At 53.1% G+C, this 18,196-nt stretch overlaps 5 protein-coding genes across 5 annotated transcripts; 3 read left to right on the forward strand and 2 right to left on the reverse strand.

Moving 5' to 3' along the window:
• Window positions 1-251: 251 nt before the first annotated feature.
• On the reverse strand, window positions 252-3,049 carry B0T23DRAFT_331763 (TPT-domain-containing protein). Its single transcript, XM_062835735.1, has 3 exons — window positions 1,794-3,049; window positions 1,428-1,722; window positions 252-1,352 (listed from the first exon to the last, which is right to left on the reverse strand). The coding sequence occupies exons 1-3, from the start codon at window positions 2,649-2,651 to the stop codon at window positions 439-441; spliced, it is 2,067 nt and encodes a 688-aa protein (XP_062694972.1). The 5' UTR covers window positions 2,652-3,049; the 3' UTR covers window positions 252-438.
• A 1,796-nt stretch (window positions 3,050-4,845) lies between these two features.
• On the forward strand, window positions 4,846-7,280 carry B0T23DRAFT_393040 (Six-hairpin glycosidase; the record flags this gene model as incomplete). The annotated part of the gene is made up of 5 exons (XM_062838047.1): window positions 4,846-4,994; window positions 5,046-5,365; window positions 5,425-5,938; window positions 6,051-6,838; window positions 7,012-7,280. The coding sequence occupies 5 exons, from the start codon at window positions 4,846-4,848 to the stop codon at window positions 7,278-7,280; spliced, it is 2,040 nt and encodes a 679-aa protein (XP_062694973.1).
• Window positions 7,281-7,369: 89 nt separating this feature from the next.
• On the reverse strand, window positions 7,370-9,529 carry B0T23DRAFT_62659 (RNA-binding domain-containing protein). Its single transcript, XM_062841558.1, has 2 exons — window positions 7,702-9,529; window positions 7,370-7,469 (listed from the first exon to the last, which is right to left on the reverse strand). Exon 1 carries the CDS (start codon window positions 9,203-9,205, stop codon window positions 7,838-7,840), a length of 1,368 nt encoding a protein of 455 aa, XP_062694974.1. The 5' UTR covers window positions 9,206-9,529; the 3' UTR covers window positions 7,370-7,469; window positions 7,702-7,837.
• A 2,611-nt stretch (window positions 9,530-12,140) lies between these two features.
• B0T23DRAFT_372502 (6-phosphogluconate dehydrogenase) lies at window positions 12,141-14,641 on the forward strand. Its single transcript, XM_062836733.1, has 5 exons — window positions 12,141-12,449; window positions 12,767-12,799; window positions 12,871-13,426; window positions 13,506-13,940; window positions 14,004-14,641. The coding sequence occupies exons 1-5, from the start codon at window positions 12,436-12,438 to the stop codon at window positions 14,442-14,444; spliced, it is 1,479 nt and encodes a 492-aa protein (XP_062694975.1). The 5' UTR covers window positions 12,141-12,435; the 3' UTR covers window positions 14,445-14,641.
• Window positions 14,642-15,212: 571 nt separating this feature from the next.
• Window positions 15,213-17,983, forward strand: B0T23DRAFT_62736 (DUF1750-domain-containing protein). Its single transcript, XM_062841559.1, has 3 exons — window positions 15,213-15,469; window positions 15,568-15,834; window positions 15,896-17,983. Exons 1-3 carry the CDS (start codon window positions 15,431-15,433, stop codon window positions 17,741-17,743), a joined length of 2,154 nt encoding a protein of 717 aa, XP_062694976.1. The 5' UTR covers window positions 15,213-15,430; the 3' UTR covers window positions 17,744-17,983.
• The last annotated feature ends 213 nt before the right edge of the window (window positions 17,984-18,196 follow it).

Raw genomic sequence — 18,196 nt, forward strand, 5'->3', positions numbered from 1 at the left:
TAGGGCAGCAGTTGGAAGACTGTACTGTGTTGTTGTATATGATAGGGAACGGACAGGATGATGAACAGAGTTGACCATCATTTCGGTCCTTGACGAGTACTGCCAAGAATACGACTCAAAGTGAATTTCATGGTATCATTTAACAGACGGTTGTTTTGAGAGCTTGAAGCATTATGACGTTCTTGTCAGCGCAGTGTTGTGCTCTTGAAGATTAACACACATGGTCGGTATCACTCTTCGAACAAGTAAGTGCCTGATCCATTAATATGCGGCAAGACCAAGACCAAACACAGCCCTAACAGATATGACGGATTGAACCATCTGCTACTTTTAGCACAGATTTATGTTTGTATTTAAATAATTTACCAAGAATCCAATGGAATGGATGCCGACCCTTGATGACAACGGGAAACCCAAGATCAACATGACAAAACAAAATCAGTCAGCCCTATACCTTTGGTCCGCCGACCGCCCCCTGTCCCTCGTGGCAGGCGAATCCGGGCTTCGCTTGACCACATCCCCATCCGCAGTGAACAGCGTCTCCGCTACAGCACCGTCAAGAAATCCCCTGCCCTCGTCCTCGACATCCTCGCCCTCTCCGTCTCTCTCACTGCTGCTGCCTCCGCTTCCACTCCTGCTTCCACTGCGGCTGGTAGAAGCAGAAGACGAAGACCCGCTGCCACTGCCACCGCCGACCATGTGAGCCATGTGGACGTTGTTCTGCGCATCCTGACGCATCTTGGAGATCTTTAGGTAGTTGTACATGGCTATGGCGGCCAAAGTGACGAGCAAGCCCATGACGTTGATGACCGTCATGGTGTCACCAAAGACAATGGCCGCGGCTGAGATGGTGACTGCCTCCTTGAAGATTCCGGCAATGGACAGGGTGACGACCGAGGTACGCTTCAGCAGAGCAAACTCGGATGCGGTCATCAGGAAGGCGATGGTTCCGGGGAAGACGATGAGCAAGGGCGCCATGAGCATGCCGTGTTCCTCGGCGATAATCTTCAAGCCGGCAAACAAAGCCGAAAATCCTTCGATGGGAATGGCGATGGAAATCAGGCTGAGGAACATGACGGGGGCGAGGAAAAAGATGCTGGAGAATGGGTTGGACGTGGCCGGGTTGCGGAGAAGCAGGATCTGGGTCAGACCCCAGCGGAAGCCAGAGAAGAACGACGCTGAGATGACGAGGAGGAAGCCGCCTAGCTTGAACTCGACCTCGCCGGCGACCATCATCACGACGCCGAAGGTCATGGTTGCGATAATGGCTACTAGTCGCCATGTGGGTGACTCAAGTCGGAAGAGAAAGGCGAAGAGGAGGACAAAGGCTAGCGAGGAGGATTTACACATGGCTGAGAGAATGGTTAGCAACGGAATACTGCTGTAACACGAGGTAGTGTTACAAGGTCATCGGCAGAGCAACTTACTGTAGAAGGTGAGGGTAATGAATTGTAACGAAGCATTGCCCAGCCCGATATCGAGGCCGGTCGCCAATCCGCAGGGACCGATCCTGGTGAGGTAGAACCACTTGGTCATGACAGGCCGTTCCGGTTCATGCCTCGACTGGCCCAGATCCGACTTGTGCCCATTTGTTGGTCGTAGCGAGGGAAAGAAGAACAAGACAATGGATGCCAAGGAGAACTGCACGAGCATGTGTGTAGCGGTGGTAAATAACGGGAATCGGAAATTGAGCTTCTTTGGGTCAAACATCCATTTGTTATACTGGTGATAGTAGAAAGCAAAGTTAGCATCTGTCTGTTCACAACAAGCAGGAAGGGTGTGTGTTTGCCTACCAAGGATATGCTTAATGAGAAGAAGTACCAGAGGAGAATCAGTGTCACGTTGATGACAGCATTCTTGAGCACCGCCCTGTCCGCCTCTAGCTTCTCTGCTTCCGAGATCCTGTCCCTCGCTATCCTCTGGTCAAGCCGGGTGTTGCGACTTCTCTTGCGGCTCTTCCTCCGTTTGTCCGCACCTGTCAAGCCGGCCTCTTCGTCGATATGGAGGTCCTCGTCCGATAAGTCGTCATCGCTAGGTCCGTCATAGCGTCCCGCAACTTCCTGTACCCTTGTATCCTCCCCAACCAACTTGGACTCGTCGAAATCGATCCCCTTTCCTGCTGATGATCGTGGCCTCGGAGATCGGTGTCTGCTGCTGCTGGATGCGCCAACGGGATTCATAAGACTGCTTCTCCGGCGCCGGTGGCCGCCCCCTACTCCACTGATGGGAGCCATTTCGATTTCGAAAGAGTCCGAGTTGAGATATGGTGTTGCGTCTGTGTGTTTAACAGCTTCGTCGTCCGCACATATCGCTAGATCAAAGTGTTGTTTACTTTTAAGGGTCGAGGTTGCAGATGGAGTGGTACTCAGGACCGCAGGGACGGAAACGGTGTTAACGGTAACGTGTGGGTCTTCTTCTCCGCTGATGTCGAGATTGTAGGACCCTGTACCTGTGCGTCGTGCAGACCCTGTGGGTGTCGCGTGTCCACTTGCGCCTGCGGTGCCGATGCCGCTTGTGAAGGCTGAGGATGTTCCTGGGAGGGCGTGTGGGGTGTTATCGCCGGTTGGTGATGGGGATGAGGCAGAGGTTGCGTCTAGGGAGAGCACGGAGAGCGTCGTCGGTGATGTTCCTTCTTGGGTGGGAGGAGACATGATATTTCAACGAGATGGACGGAGATGCATTATTAGGGGCAGGGGATTTCAATTGGCTCTAGGTACACGGTGCGACTAGACGTTTGAGAAGTTGGAGCGGTCCCTTGCTAGCCGTGCTAGCCTCTGAAGCATATCGAGATGGGCTGAGATTTGCGACGCTCGAGAGTTGGCGACTTGGCGAGGCCAGATGAGCGGTGGAGTGGTGGGAGATCGCGGCAGTCATTGGCTTTGCACCCCAGTTTCATACGATAGAAAAAAGGGTATCGAGGAGCGCCAAGACCCTTTAGGTAAAAGTTTACCTCTTGGGTGGTGAAATCCAGTTTCCATTCCACTTCGAATTCTGATTTCAGTCAGCTGCCGAACGCCCCTGCAGCAGCGTCATGAGGTGGTCGTGTGGTGTACACTCCCGCATAACGTCAACCCTGGTTTTATTTGTTTGTTTGTTTGTTAGTGCGGGACTTCACTACGCACTCTTCGCAACTAGCTGTGTCGCAGGAGCCTCGCTAATAAGCAACCCAGGGTTGAACTAGATACCGTGGAACTCGGTCAACTGGCAAATTCATAGCTTTCCCTCTTTGAGCGCCCGACGGTAGTGTAAGCACATGGAAGCATCACACGTCTGTAAATGTCCGCAGTTACCTCGTGAATTGGGCGATCTCTGGGGGTGGCAAACTGAACGAAGCCTTCAAACCCAGGTGGCAGCCTGTACGGGAAATAGCGATTTTGATCATCTTATAGCCTTAGTTTCCTGTAGCGCCACTAGCGTCATGTCTGGAATGTACACAAAGTCCCTGGTGATGGCTCGTGTGTCTCCAAGATCAATCGACCTCTCACCGCCCAGTCACGTTTGTCGAGTCTCGACCCTCCACTTCTGGTTTCGAATGCAGTGAGATCGCCGCGCTGTGTCACTATGGCTCGAGTGGAATTTCTACCTACCGTGAGAATCGGCCTACCGCGAACCGAGACATACCTCTAGGCCAAGCACCAAGAGCTTGGGGAGGTGTCGATTATTACGCTTAGAGACCCACTTTTACTCAGGGAGATTCTTCCCGGAGGCGGGGTTTGGGTATCTCCCTACAAAATAACAAATTGGGCTGCCTCAGATGGCTCGGTTGACTGGCTTAGCGAGCCTAGCATTCATGAGGACAGCGAAATAAATGCTGTTTAAGATTCCAGACAAAAGAGCAACCGTCATTAAAAAATCCCTTTATCGAAGACACGATACTCAAAGAGTCACTGATATTGACTTGACGCCCGTGTAAGTGGTTCTTGGTGTGACGGTATTGGTTGTGGCCTGGTGCGCCGGTGCGCCGGGATTCCCCACTTGAACCGTCAAGCTACCAACCCCGGTCTCTCGAGATTCAAGTCCAGGTATGATGTAGTTGACATTCACTACAGAGGAAAACCGTCAAGTGGCTGGTGATGTACAATCTAAGTACACGACCGTCAGGAACGAACCTTCACAAAAGAGCCCGCAAACTTCTGTCATGAAGATGATCATTTCGAGGAAAGGTTATCGAAGAACGTTGACAGAAAGCCAACAACCGAACTGAGCTGGTCAGTGACGGAGCTCCTGAGAGACACACATCCGGGGATGTAACTCCATGGAACTGGATCGTCGTTCCCGCGCTCCCTGCAAATCGATCTTGGTGTACTATGATCACTCAACCTTGTGAGGAGCCGCAGAGCAATACCCTCGACAAAAGTCCCAAAAGAGGCAAAGACACGAGGTGGTAACCTGGGGAACTTGGAAGACGATGCTGAGTCAGGAATGATGCTGACCCTACGCACGAGCTGTAATGGATCGGGGCGCACAACCTCGTCGTCTTCAGACGAAGAGCTCCTATGGTGAGATAAAACATAAAATATCTTTTCTACCACATCGATGCTTCTCACCTTTCCCGTTTACTACTGGGTCATCATAAAAACAACCGTACCTTGTACTGTATCTTCCTGCTTTGCTGTCTTCCAAAGCAGACTCGAATCTGGATAACTTGCGGACTCAAGCCGTAAGGCCCTTTGTTCCTTCCTTTCTCAATGCCATCTCAACATCTCCAGGGTGACAAATTCCCGTATTGCAGTCTTCATCAAACACCCGAGCTTCAGTTCACAACTGAAACCGAGCGCTCTATTTGAACACCACTACACACACGATACAGAAAAGAGCTTCAGCCAAGGCGGCTTCTCTTCCATCATGTCAACCGCGGGAGCAACACAGAGCGCCGAAGCTCAAATGAGGAGACGCTGCGGAGGTTATCTTCCTATCGAGAGCTATGGCCTGATTGGCAACATGAGAACATGCGCCCTTGTGGGCATGGACGGCAGTGTGGACTTTATGTGCTGGTAACTCTCACAGCCTTGCTTCATAGCCATGTCTCTACTAACGTCTTTAAGGCCTGAATTTGATTCACCTTCCGTCTTCTGCCGTTTGCTGGATAAGGACAAAGGAGGCTACTTCATCATACATCCTGCTGCCCATCTCGGATGCACCACCAAGCAGCAATACCTGCCTTCTTCGAACATCCTTCAAACCAGGTACATCCATGAGGATGGTGTCGTTGATCTTGTCGATTTCTTCCCCAGGCCCATGAAAACCCAGACTGTCATCAAAGGACTGAAGGCGAGTGCCTATCGTGAGATGACAAGCGTCCAGGAGGAGCTGAAGCAATGGCTGGTCCGCCGTGTCGAATGTATCCGTGGAAAGTTCTCTTTGGGTAAATCCTTGCTATTCCGTGCCCTGCCCACACAGATCTTATGACTTACATGACATTAGACGTCGAAATCTTCCCTGCGTTCGAGTATGCCACAGAGCCGCATACCACCACGATTCTACAGGAAGAAAACGTGCCCTTTGCTGCCGAGAGCAAGACTGTGACGTTTCACAGCAAGAACGTCAAGCTCCAGCTCGATGTCAGTATTGATAAAGGAGAGGAAGAGTACCATAGCTATCCAACCGTCCGCTTCAGGAAGGTAATGAAGCCCGGCATGCTTGGTGAAGGTGTTGTTGCCAGCATCAACCTGTTGGAAGGCCAAGCTGTCTCATTCATTCTTCGCAACGACATCCCCAATCACGTCACGGAGCAGATCACAAACATGGTTCTGGACACTCAGCAGCACGGTACCCAGACCTACTGGTACAACTGGATCTCAAAGTGCAAGTACAAGGGCCGTTGGCGCGAGGTTGTTCAAAGGAGCTTCATGATTCTGAAGCTCATGACATACGAACCGACCGGAGCCATCATTGCTGCTCCAACATTCTCCATTCCCGAAGATATTGGCGGTGTCCGGTAAGTCAAACCCTTATCATCCCTCTATCCTCGAATATTTATTGCCATTTCCTGCCCGCACGTGAAACACTTGAACGTACCCTTCTTCTGACATCAAGCACCCCATCCACAGCAACTGGGACTACCGGTTCTCATGGGTCCGCGACGCCTCCTTCACCATCTACATCCTCCTCCGGCTCGGCTTCACCGAGGAGGCCGATGCGTACATGAAGTTCATCAGCGACCAGTTCTGTCGTTCGCGCTTCGCCAACGGCGGATTACCCATCATGTTCACGATCCGGGGCGAGACGGACATTCCCGAGCGGGAGCTGACGCATCTGGACGGGTACCGGGGCAGCAAGCCGGTGCGGGTGGGCAACGGGGCGGCCTTCCACCAGCAGTTCGACATCTACGGTGAGCTCATGGATGGCATTTACCTGTACAACAAGTACGGCAAGCCGATCCACTGGGACCTGTGGTGCTCGATCCGCGAGATGCTCGACTACGTGCTCACCATCCTCGACGACCCGGACATGTCCATCTGGGAGGTGCGCAATAACAAACAGCACTTTACTTACTCCAAGATCATGCTGTGGGTCGCCTTTGACCGCGGCTTGCGTCTGGCTGAGAAAAGGAATTTCCCGTGCCCCAACCGGGCCAAGTGGCTCGTGGCTAGGGATTCATTGTACGAGGAGATCATGGAGAAGTCGTACAACAAGGAGATGAAGTGCTTCGTGCAAAGCTACGAGAATCAGACGATCCTGGACTCATCCATCCTCATCGCGCCACTCGTGTTCTTTATCGCGCCCAACGACCCGCGATTCTTGAACACCATGGACCGTATTATGCTGCCCCCCGAAAAGGGTGGGTTGACCAGCACCGGCCTGGTATACCGTTATGACACCGAGCAATCAGAAGATGGTAAGTCATCATCAACCTCGGCCACTCGAAAAGATTCCTTTTCCCTTTTGCCTTCCACCCTTCCCTTCCCAAGCCATAATCACAAACCCGAATGTCACACTAAATGATCAATCCTCTCTCCTGATGCCTTCTTCATATAAGCTACAGCTGACACACCACACCAATTCAAACAGGCGTTGGAGGCCGCGAAGGTGCCTTCTCCATGTGCACCTTCTGGCTCGTCGAAGCCCTGACGCGCGCCAGCGTCTACGAGCCCAAGTACATGGTGCGGGCCATCAACCTGTTTGAGAACATGCTCAGCTTCTCGAACCACCTGATGATGTTCTCCGAGGAGATCTCGCGCAGCGGCGAGCAGCTGGGCAACACGCCGCAGGCTTTCAGCCACTTGGCGCTCATCAGCGCCGCTTTTAACCTCGATCGTGTATGCGAATTCAACCATTAAGAGGAGAAAGGGGGGTTTGTCTCTTACGTGATGATGATGATGATGATGATATGGATGGTTTGTCTGTTCTGAAAGGAGCGATAATGTGCTACTAGTGAGCATTGGATTTGACTGATTCAAGGTACTCGCTGACTGTTTTGGGGAAGTGTCGAGATCATCTCGATCTCTACTGGCTGAAAGTGGGGTTTACTGCTCTAGTTCTTATTGTGAGTGAGGATTCGGTGATGTTTGCAAAATAAAGAAATAAAAAAAACGAAATTAAATGCGTGAAACCGTAGAAACAAGCATTGGTGATATACTACAAGGCTGGTAACATTGATATTCGCACATGTTACATCCGACATACATTAGAACCACTTATTGACACTTGTGTTCTCTGATTCGGGGAATACACCAGACGAAAGCCGGGATATCAACATACCGTCTCCAACAATCGCTTCCTAAGCCCAGACATCCATAACGCCCCTATAGTTCTTCTGAATGCACAAGTACCTCAATACGCAATGCTCCTTAATGCCCTGAGGTGAAGCACGAGAAAGTGAACCCGGCCAAGACGATCAGCCAAGCAACTTTAATCCGCCTTTAGTCTTCTGACCAGGCTTGGTCACTCCACTGCCATGCGCAGGTCCAAGATGCGGCTCATACCCGCCGCCCGCACCACCACCACTACCGCCTCCATCATGACCCACACCGGCGCCCATCCCACTGCGACTCTTCTTCTCCTTATTCTGAGTGTTCTTCTTATCCTTCCATTTGCCGCCCTTTCGATCGTCCTTCAGCACCGTCGGCTTGATCTCCGTCTTGGCCTTGTGCACCACCACCGGATGGCTCTGGATATACTTGCCATTCATCTCCTTCGCCGCCTGGAAAAAGTCCTCGGGGTCACTAAAGCTGACAAACCCGAACCCTTTGCTCTTGGTCGTCCGCTTGTCGCGCACCACTTTCGCTTTTTGCACGCTCTTCCAGCGTGAAAAGGCCTTGAGGAGCGACTCATCTGTTGTCTCGCCTGCTAGGTTGCCCACGAAGAGACGCAGGTGCGAGGGGTCCCATTCAAGCAAGGTGTCGTCTGTCCACTTCTTGCCGCCGCCTTCGCGCACTACTGTCTTCTTCTTCTCGCCGTCGGCGCCCGTCGCGCCGCTGCCGTTGTGGGCTGCGTAGGGGTCGGTTGATGTTCCTGCTGCTCCTGCTGCGGCGGCGGCGGCGGCCGCCGCGGGATCCATCGCTGCACCGTAAGCGGCTCCGTATTGAGCGGCACCTGCACCGTAGGCACCGGCTGCAGCGCGCGCACCGGGAACGCTGCCGGCACCGCCAACCTTGTTGACGGCATTGTTGGGGTCGTTGGGGTCTTTGGGCATGTACGCGCTCTGCCACGCCGCTATCTGCGCCGCCTCGACGGGGTCGTAATTGGCGTCATGGTGATGACCATGGTGGCCGGCGGTCGGGGCGGCGTTCGGAACGGGAAAGGGGTTGCGGATTTGGGGCGGGGTGGAATAGCTGCCGGTGCCGGGGGTGCCGTATCCGTATGCGGCTTGTTGTTGATAGCCTGCTGCTTGGGGGTAACTGCTGTATGTCATGTTTGCTTGGCCATAGCCGCCACGGCCATCTCCTACGCCGGGAACGGCTGGTTGATGAGCGCCGTATGAGGTGGGCGCGCCATAGCTGGCTGTGCCGGGCGCGGCGGCGCCAAGAGCCGGGCCATAGCCGGGAGCCGCCGTATACGACGAGGTTGCTGCCGCGGTTGTTGGGGTTGCGGGATAGCCTGGAACTGGAGATGGAGATGGGGCGGCGCTGAAGGACCGCGCAGAATGGATCGCGGGTTGGAAGGCAGGCTTGAAGCCGCCGGGCTGCTTTGCTGGTGGCGGTCGGGGAGGCAGCGACGGATGGGTCGTGCTTTTGGAGACACCTGGAGGACCGGGGTACGACATGATGAATTTCTCGCGCCGACAAGAAAGAGAGACACAACTTGGTTCAAGTCTGTTTGTGGTGCTTGTTTCACGTACCTGTGAGCCCAGCCCGGCAGTGTTTTGCGCTTTGTGGTAGGTATCCTCCTGTGATTAGGTACTGTCGGGCTTGTCCGGTCAACAGTTGGCTCACGAGAGTTGCAGGCAAGAGATTGTAGAGATATGGGTTGTGGTTTTGTTAATCGGGATCGCGAGTTGACCTAATCAGGCACGGACGTCGGTGGTTGATGGAGAAGTTGCTTGTCAGTGCAGACTACAGCGAGGCCATGGACGGGACGGCTAAATTCCATTTGTGGAGTCCGGCCGAAACTGACTGAACCAGCTGAAGTCGCGGTGAACTGGAGACCGGTCGCCAATCCGAGGTGAACGGTGAACCTTTGGCTTGGCAACTTCCGCTCCAACTTGAATTTCCAATCCGTCACACCCCGGCCGGACTGTGACCACTGGTCACCTCACTCCATCCCTCACTCCTCACCGGTGCCGCAGTGCAGGGCCTTTCGGACCGATCAGCCACAAGCCAAGATTGGATTCTCCAGTATCGATACGTAATCAATCAATTACATTGTGGCGGTGCTCTCTCTCCAAACTCCTTGCGGATGACGATGAAAGAAAGATGGGTGGCAACGAAAATCACGAAGCAATTCACGAGTTCAGTTGCGAAGAACAAAATCAATCATCGTCCTCGCAACGGTTAGTCACACCCGTTGTGGTGGATACGCATTTTGAGCTGACGGACTACAAGTATGCAGTAGACGGAAAAACATCCACGAGGTTGACCCCCACGCCCCCACCAATTTTCAGGGTTGGGTATAGTTATGACGGGAATTTCATCTGCATGTATCGTACTGCAACGTCTGCTAACTATCGCAGTGTACAATTCCTATTTCGAGGTGCCAGTAAGGCAGTCGAATGACAGGTGACGACCAGCACATTACACCTAATGTATACTTTATTCAGTATCCAAGCGTTTTAATATACCTATGAATCTGATTTCTTGGAAGTTCTTGATTAGAAGGATTCCCGAAGTAACTGTAGCCGATGTATTTTAAAGAGTTATCATCATGGTCAGGTGAAAGTTACCATGTGAAATCAAAGGAGGGGCCCGTGGGGAGCTGCACCTTGTTCTTACCCCTCGTCTGGACTCTTTCTTCTCACTCCTGGCCCCGACTTCCAAGCTTCATGACCTATTTGGGGGCCCGGTACTGGTAATATGAAGAACTAGAGGTACTTGATATCAAGATCTGGATAAGGCGCGAGCAGAAACTTCCCGCGAGGTCTGATATCTCTGCCGCAAGATAGCAAGCTCTATACCGAAGACTGAACTTCTATCTGTGGTTTGTCTGTTAGTGTCCAAATAGCGATGACTCCGCAGCAAAGCGATGATAAAGCTGGGTAAGCCTGCATATGTTTTGGCAGCACGGGAATCAGATGATCGTGTGGGGGATGGGGGTCAGCAGAGCGAAACAATGGAAATGTGGACAATTGATGCAAGGAGGAGTTGGGCTTTTTTATATTGGTTGTTAGGCTATTCCTGAATCCAATGGTCCATATGTCCTTCTTGCTGTCAAATTCTGGCGTATAAATTCCTCGGGTCCCATGAACAAGCATATTGGAATACCAGGCCAACTCATGATGCTATGACAATAGTGGCTTCCATTCCGTGGCGCTCGGCAGTTGGTGGCTAAAACCATGCCGGCTCATCCGGAGTTGCTTACTATCGATGCTTATGACCAGATATTAATGGGTGAGCATCGGGACACTGGTAGAATGAGGAGCCAAGCGGAATGGACGAAAAGTTCCCAGAGGCTGCGGAAAGCAACACAAGCTACTGTACATAATCGCAAATCTTCATAGTGAAGCTTACCGAATATGCAAGGTGACCAGTAAGCATCTGGGTCATCCGAGACAGTTTGCCATAAAGGGGCATTTGTCTTGACAGCCACAAAGCAATGCTTCACGATCATCGTAATTGGTGTTGGGACGGCTGGGAGCTTGAATGGCACGCAAAGACCAAACTAGGGGTCGCGGGCGATGAACCTAACCGTTTCCGTTTGGTCCGTCATAGGTTTGGAGAGCATGAAGGAAGGACGGGATTGCGAAACCGCAACAGACTAAAAACACGCTTTGGCAGGGGTGGCCGGGGGTGAACAAACTTACAAATATAAAAACAAAGCTGTCATCCTTGTGCTACTTCAGTCAACTTTGTGAGTGCTCGACGGATATGCCTACCGGCCTTGCTGTACATAGTAACAAGAGTCCAATGACCTCTATGAGCATCCCCGATAACCAGCTTGCTTGACATTCTTGACCGTTATTCTGGGTAGAGATGTATGGTGCTGAGATGATATACCTTGCCGGGTTTGCCTCTCGTGCCGGCTCGGTGCACATTGGCATCAAAAGCCAAGCTCTCTAGGTTGGAATGGTTGACCTCAACGAAGTGGTGAGTGAGTGGATCGTTTCGTACCATGGTTGATCCAGACCAACAAATGGGACATGGAGCCTTCCGATCCCGCCGCGGGGGTTTTCTGAGGCAGGACGGCGGAATAATTTCTTCCAGGTCCACGGAAGAAAATGCCGGGCTATCCATTCTGCAGCTATCATCGCACCGTACGGAGATCCAGTTTGGAAGGATGAATACCCCATTCCATGTCCTCGGGATCACAGATGGTAGAGGGCGAACACTTGTCCACTCGACTTTCCATAACATCGATTGAATGATGCAGCGAGGCAACGGCGATCGCGACTGGCTGTTGTCCTTCTGTGGGTGCAAATGTCAAAAAGTGAGATGTCCGGAGCGGACGACAAGAGTGGAACTTGTGTGCTATCGCCGGTCTGCAACTAGGGATATTCTACCGAAAGGTACAGGCCAAGATGATGCAGGGCCTGTTCGGATTTTGGAAGTGTTTCCACTTGTTACATTTTGGCTTGCCCACTGCCACGCTGATTGACTGCCCATTGACCCCTCCGAAGTCGAAGGCTCCAGGATCCCTCTCCAAAGTTTCGTCATTACCTCAGCTCGCAGGTACATTCTTTATTTGACCCCCTCCCTTCCCCCCCCCTCCAATTGGAAATCCCTCTTCGTTGAGTAATCTCATCTTTTCCAACTTATTTATCTTGCCTTTTGCTTCTTGTTCTTCCAAACAACCAAACGCTTGAGAAATCGTAAACCAAGATACCCTACAAAAGCCTACAAGATGTCTGGACCTGTGTAAGTCCTTTTCACTACCCCGCCTCCCCCGCTCTACCCGCCTGTGAACGTTCTCTGTTGGAAGCTCTCGATCTTGCCACGGCGCGCATTCTGCTGGCGGTCAGGATGTGACTGTGTGTCGACGAGGGACCTCTTTCAAAGAAGCGATAGTCCTCTCGCCGTGATGTGTGACGGAAAGAGCTTGCTTGCCCTGTTTGCCCTGCATACCAACTGAGTGCCTCCAGCGCTCGCCTAGCGAACATCATTGTTGGCGGAGCTGTGAAGCCGGGCTCCCAGTCCCAATCTCAAAGTCAGACAAGTGCTAACGATGCCCCAAGCGCTGATATCGGCCTCATCGGCCTGGCCGTCATGTAAGTTAATGCTCTTCGAGCATCCCCCTCAACCGTGCCGCACGGGGCCTCGCTAACGTGGTGTGTAATAGGGGTCAGAACTTGATCCTCAACATGGCCGACCATGGCTTCACCGTCTGCGCCTTCAACCGTACCGTTTCCAAGGTCGACCACTTCCTTGCCAACGAGGCCAAGGGCAAGTCGATCGTTGGTGCCAAGTCCACCGAGGAGTTTGTCTCCAAGCTCAAGTCCCCCCGCCGCATCATGCTCCTCGTCCAGGCCGGCAAGCCCGTCGATGACTGGATCGAGACTCTCCTCCCCCTCCTCGAGAAGGGCGACATCATCATTGATGGCGGTAACTCTCACTTCCCCGACAGCAACCGCAGGACAAAGTACCTTGCCTCCAAGGGCCTCCACTTCGTTGGTTCCGGTGTCTCTGGTGGTGAGGAGGGTGCCCGCTACGGCCCTTCGCTGATGCCCGGTGGTGACGAGGCTGCCTGGCCTCACATCAAGGACATCTTCCAGTCCATTGCTGCCAAGAGCGATGGCGAGGCCTGCTGCGAGTGGGTCGGTGACGAGGGTGCTGGCCACTACGTCAAGATGGTCCACAACGGCATTGAGTACGGTGACATGCAGCTCATCTGCGAGGTCAGTAGCCCCAATGCACTCTGCCATACGTGGTTTTGAGGCGAATGAGGACACCGATGTAACTGATGACTTGGTACAGGCCTACGACATCATGAAGCGCGGTCTCGGCCTCTCCCACAAGGAGATGGGCGATGTGTTTGCCAAGTGGAACAAGGGCGTTCTCGACTCGTTCCTGATTGAGATCACCAGGGATATCATGTACTTCAACGACGATGATGGCACTCCTCTCGTCGAGAAGATTCTCGACAAGGCTGGCCAGAAGGGTACCGGCAAGTGGACTGCTGTCAACGCCCTTGACCTGGGCATGCCTGTCACCCTCATCGCCGAGGCTGTCCTTGCTCGCTGCCTGTCTGGCATCAAGGAGGAGCGTGTCAAGGCCTCCACCAAGCTCGAGTTCGTTGGCCGTGCCAACAAGTTCGAGGGTGATAAGGAGCAGTTTTTGGAGGACCTCGAGCAGGCTCTCTATGCTTCCAAGATCATCTCTTATGCCCAGGGCTTCATGCTCATGCAGGAGGTATGTGGATGCGCAGAACAGACCATCCCCGAGGTGCGATTGCTAACGCTATTTTGATCACAGGCTGCTAAGGAGTACGGCTGGAAGCTCAACAAGCCTTCCATTGCCCTCATGTGGCGCGGCGGTTGCATTATCCGCTCCGTCTTCCTGAAGGACATCACCGCTGCTTACCGCAAGAACCCCGACCTCGAGAACCTTTTGTTCGACGACTTCTTCAACAAGGCCATCCACAAGGCCCAGCCCGGCTGGCGTGATGTCGTTGCCAAGGCTGCTCTCCTTGGTCTTCCCACTCCCGCTTTCTCCACTGCCCTGTCGTGGTTCGATGGCTACCGCACCAAGGACCTCCCCGCGAACCTGCTCCAGGCTCAGCGCGACTACTTCGGCGCCCACACCTTCCTGGTCAAGCCCGAGTACGCCAGCGAGAAGTACCCCGAGGGCAAGTACATCCACGTCAACTGGACTGGCCGCGGCGGCAACGTCTCCGCTTCCACCTACCAGGCGTAAAGAGAGTACGGTATGGAATGAACACGATATGTTGGTGAGGAGACGGTCTAGACATTGGGAACGGTTGCTTCAATGTTTTGGCAACTAACGAAAGGGTAAACACGCAAGATGCATCAGCCAAGATGCCGATTTATGGTATGAACTGGAATTAAAAAGTGGTACTTTAGCATGAACTGGAATTCGAATTTTTTCTCCCACTCGCAGTGAACAAGAACTATGATGCTGTACCGCATTGAAACCAGTGAAGAATACCTGCGATCCATGCCCGTCCGATCGTGCAGGGACGGAAGACTGGCTACTGCCGGCGGCTCAGGAACAGTGAAGAACGAGATCGATGAGACGGACACTGAGCATTGGAATACAGTGGCAAACCGTTGGTTCAGACTATGGATGGTGGTTCTTCGCTATCTATGAGATGTCCTCTCCGTACCTTTCCACGCTCCATCCTGTCGAATGATATTGTATGCAGCGATTCTGTAACCAGGCTGAAACAGTGCCACTGAGAGGCTCGAGTCGGCATGAGGCCAGCAGCGGTTGTTTCAATCATGGCAAAAATTATTAAAATGGTTTTGTCAAGATGCAGGTCACCCGTGAGTATTTGAATGGAGTTGGCTAGGTTCGTTGAGCCAGGAGGTAGTCACGTGTAACTGTACTGTTGTGGGGCTGCCGCCGCCAAGCGGCTCTATTGCCTGCCGCCGTCACTGGCTGGAACTTACCCGCCTACGCAGCTTGGTTCCTGAACGGAAAGTTCCCTTGTCAATCCACGAAGCGCGCAACGCCCCGGAAATCCACCTCAAACGCGACGGGACAAGGCACCTCGTTTTCCAATCACCATCCACTAGTACATCCGCCATTGACAACGCCAGAAGATAATATTAGCTTTACTGCTAGCCCTCCGGATTGACATGTTCACACAGGAATAATCCTCACTTCACAATATCTCCTCTTTCCAACAAACCTCACATTTCAACCTCGACCAAAGCACAATGGCTGGCGATCCGAGCCAAAACGTGCACCAGGACTTGGTATGATGTTCCTTACCAGCATAGCTCTGCATTATCCATTGTTTTGTCGATTGTTATGTTATGCCTTTACAGACGACTAACCCAAACTTTCCCGATAGCTTCCTCATGTTCACCTCCTTTCCACCTTCCGCTATGCGTTTCAGCCTAGGGTCGAACTACCAGAGGTCACAAAGTGGTTGACAGCCGCACCCAAAATCGCCCGTGACACGGCTCCATTCTTCTGGACATACCTCGACTGCCCCAACGATGGGTCCATATATCTGACATGGCAACCTTCCGCCCGTAGAGGCGTTGAGTTCTCCAGCGATGGATATATATGGTCGGGTCCCGAGATCTATTACCATCAGCCTGCCGGTAACGGTTTGGTATGACACTCTTTCTGAGCTTGCGGCGTTCCTGGGCGTGAGAATTAACTTTGGCGAATAGGTGCTCGAGGCTTACATCCAACGATCGGGATTCAGACCAGGGGAGCAACACACGATACACTCTCGAAAACGGTTTCGCCTTGTTCCCGGCCCAGCGCCAGTGCCGAATGCACCACAGGTGGACCCTAATCTCTGGATTGTGCATTATGGACCTGCCGACAAACAGGATAGGATCCATGTACAAATGGTTTCCGTCAGCCCCCAGATGCAACAGATCATCAACTATCGCCAGCAACTTTTCCAAATGGGCCAGATCGTCAAGAAGGAGTTTATGCTATCGGATCGTGTGAACTGGCCACAACTTCCCCTTCCAGGACGGGGTCAGTCGATGTACGCCCCGCCCATGCCGCCTCGCCACATTCCTCCGACAATGGCTTACCCTCCGCATCCGGGTGCAGTGGCCGGCTCATCCAAGCGTAGGGGTGGGCATGGACAGCCACCAGGAGCACATCCGAACCAGATGGCAGGAGGCCAGCTGCAAAGCTTGGAAGGTGCTTTTGATGACGAGGAGGATGTGTCCCGTGGTGACCTTTTCGACCACCTCACGCCACGCGAAGTGAGCATCGCTCGGTATCAACAAAATCACGAATGGATGGAGGAAATCTTGTCTTCCCCCTATCAAATTGGCCAGATAGAAGTTTCCGACCTGGGACTGGGACGCAAAGGCGCGCTTGCCTCGCTTACAGAGGGTATTTTTGAGGCACAGAGTACCGAGGCGGTAGATCATGGGCCTAAAAAGCCTTATACGGGACACTTGGCCCCAGGGGTGGCAGACGAATTTCGCAAGCGTGTATTGGAGAAAAACAAGGCCGACATGGAAGAGATTGCGCGGATGAAGGCCGACCACGAAAAGGCTCTAGCGAGCCTGAGAAAGCATTCGGCTATCATGCAAGCAGAACAAGATTTGCGTTTCGCGGTTCAAGAAACTGGTTCAGAAGCCTGGCGCCTTGAGGGACGTCTCGAAGATGACGAGGATGGCAGTAGCCGGCAGGGTCAAAGGAACGCCAAAGCATTGGAAGAGATTCTTGCCAGCGTTGAAAAGATTGTGGGAAAGCCTGCCACGGTTGTCCATGATGTTCACCGAGTTGAGGATGGTGGCTACCAAGAGTCAGCTCCTGAGCCAGAACCCAGCCTTCCACCGGTAGGACAGGCCCCACCCATGTCTCGCCAGCCATCGCAAGCCGGCTCTCAAGCTAGCGGTGCGATCATTGGTGATTCCGACATCGATATGGGAGGTACTGCGGCCGGCCTGCTTGACCAGATGAATACCGCCGGCGGTTTCTCGACAGCATCAACCCCTCAAGCTCTGAATCTTTCGGCGAACCCTTCGAGTGCTGCCACTCCTTCAGCCCCCAACGTGGCCTCACCTCTACCACCTGCAACTAACCAGGGTGGGGATGACATTAGTATGGAGGACGCTGACGCAGAAGCCTCAGCGAAGGTTGCAACATCTGCGCCCGATCAAGTACCCGCTGCTTCTAACCCTTCGGGTGCCACAACTGCCTCTATCCCCCAACCGCCAACGACGGCTGGCCACAGTGATGCTGTTGGCGTTCCTGCTCAGCAGGTTACCCAACCTTCGAGTAAACCCGCATCAGTGGCGCCCACCCCATCAGGCGAAGGTATTGACTTCAGCTCACTAGGCGATCTGGATACCGCCGGCGAGGCCCTCGCTGGCTACGACCCGCCTAGCGTTGGGCCAGGTGGCGATGATTTGGGAGATCTGAACATGGATATGGAGGACTCTGCGTTTGGGGATGCCTTCCACGGCATCAGCCATAGTGCCGGTGTTGACCAGTCCTCTCCCGGAGCTGGACTTGGTAGCGCCGGGAACACTCCACCTGTCTAGGCGGATACTGGTACCAACGCTTCCTTGCAATCAGCGCAGCAGACACAGCAAGACCTGGAGGGACGAAATCAAAGCCTGGCAGACAAGCGTGGAGATCCATGAACTCATGGAACCGAGGAGGACGACAAAGCCCTCATTAAAGCCCACTCCGAGGACGCGGCTATGCAGAGATACGAATAGAATTTGTTTCCCTCCAGAACCTATAGATCGGTACGAGCACGAATGCACTTTTATCACACGCTTGTGGACTAGCTGGCAAGACACGATTCTGCTTACCGCTCAGTCTGAAGGGCGTAGCTTCAAGAATATCCAAAGTTCCCTTTTACCCTACAAAACCGTTGACGAGTTGATGGAACGTCTAAGTAAACTCTGTGGCCCAGCCCATCCTGAAAGAGTTCGTCACTGGACTTCTGCTAAGGACAATTTGTTGCTCACCGCGGGAAGTTAAGGGTA

Source organism: Neurospora hispaniola (assembly GCF_033458365.1).
Source record: "Neurospora hispaniola strain FGSC 10403 chromosome Unknown B0T23scaffold_2, whole genome shotgun sequence".
In the NCBI taxonomy this organism is placed as follows: domain Eukaryota; kingdom Fungi; phylum Ascomycota; class Sordariomycetes; order Sordariales; family Sordariaceae; genus Neurospora; species Neurospora hispaniola.

Excerpts from the sequence above, each read along its gene's own strand:
- B0T23DRAFT_331763 (XM_062835735.1), bottom strand. The coding sequence starts at position 2,651 with ATGTCTCCTCCCACCCAAGAAGGAACATCACCGACGACGCTCTCCGTG. Across the intron at positions 1,723-1,793 it reads TCTCATTAAGCATATCCTTG|TATAACAAATGGATGTTTGA; the intron begins GTAGGCAAACAC and ends TACTATCACCAG. Across the intron at positions 1,353-1,427 it reads CATTACCCTCACCTTCTACA|CCATGTGTAAATCCTCCTCG; the intron begins GTAAGTTGCTCT and ends CCATTCTCTCAG.
- B0T23DRAFT_62659 (XM_062841558.1), bottom strand. The coding sequence starts at position 9,205 with ATGTCGTACCCCGGTCCTCCAGGTGTCTCCAAAAGCACGACCCATCCG.
- B0T23DRAFT_372502 (XM_062836733.1), top strand. Across the intron at positions 12,800-12,870 it reads CTCATCGGCCTGGCCGTCAT|GGGTCAGAACTTGATCCTCA; the intron begins GTAAGTTAATGC and ends GGTGTGTAATAG. Across the intron at positions 13,941-14,003 it reads GCTTCATGCTCATGCAGGAG|GCTGCTAAGGAGTACGGCTG; the intron begins GTATGTGGATGC and ends TTTTGATCACAG.
- B0T23DRAFT_62736 (XM_062841559.1), top strand. The coding sequence starts at position 15,431 with ATGGCTGGCGATCCGAGCCAAAACGTGCACCAGGACTTG. Across the intron at positions 15,470-15,567 it reads AAAACGTGCACCAGGACTTG|CTTCCTCATGTTCACCTCCT; the intron begins GTATGATGTTCC and ends CTTTCCCGATAG. Across the intron at positions 15,835-15,895 it reads AGCCTGCCGGTAACGGTTTG|GTGCTCGAGGCTTACATCCA; the intron begins GTATGACACTCT and ends TTTGGCGAATAG.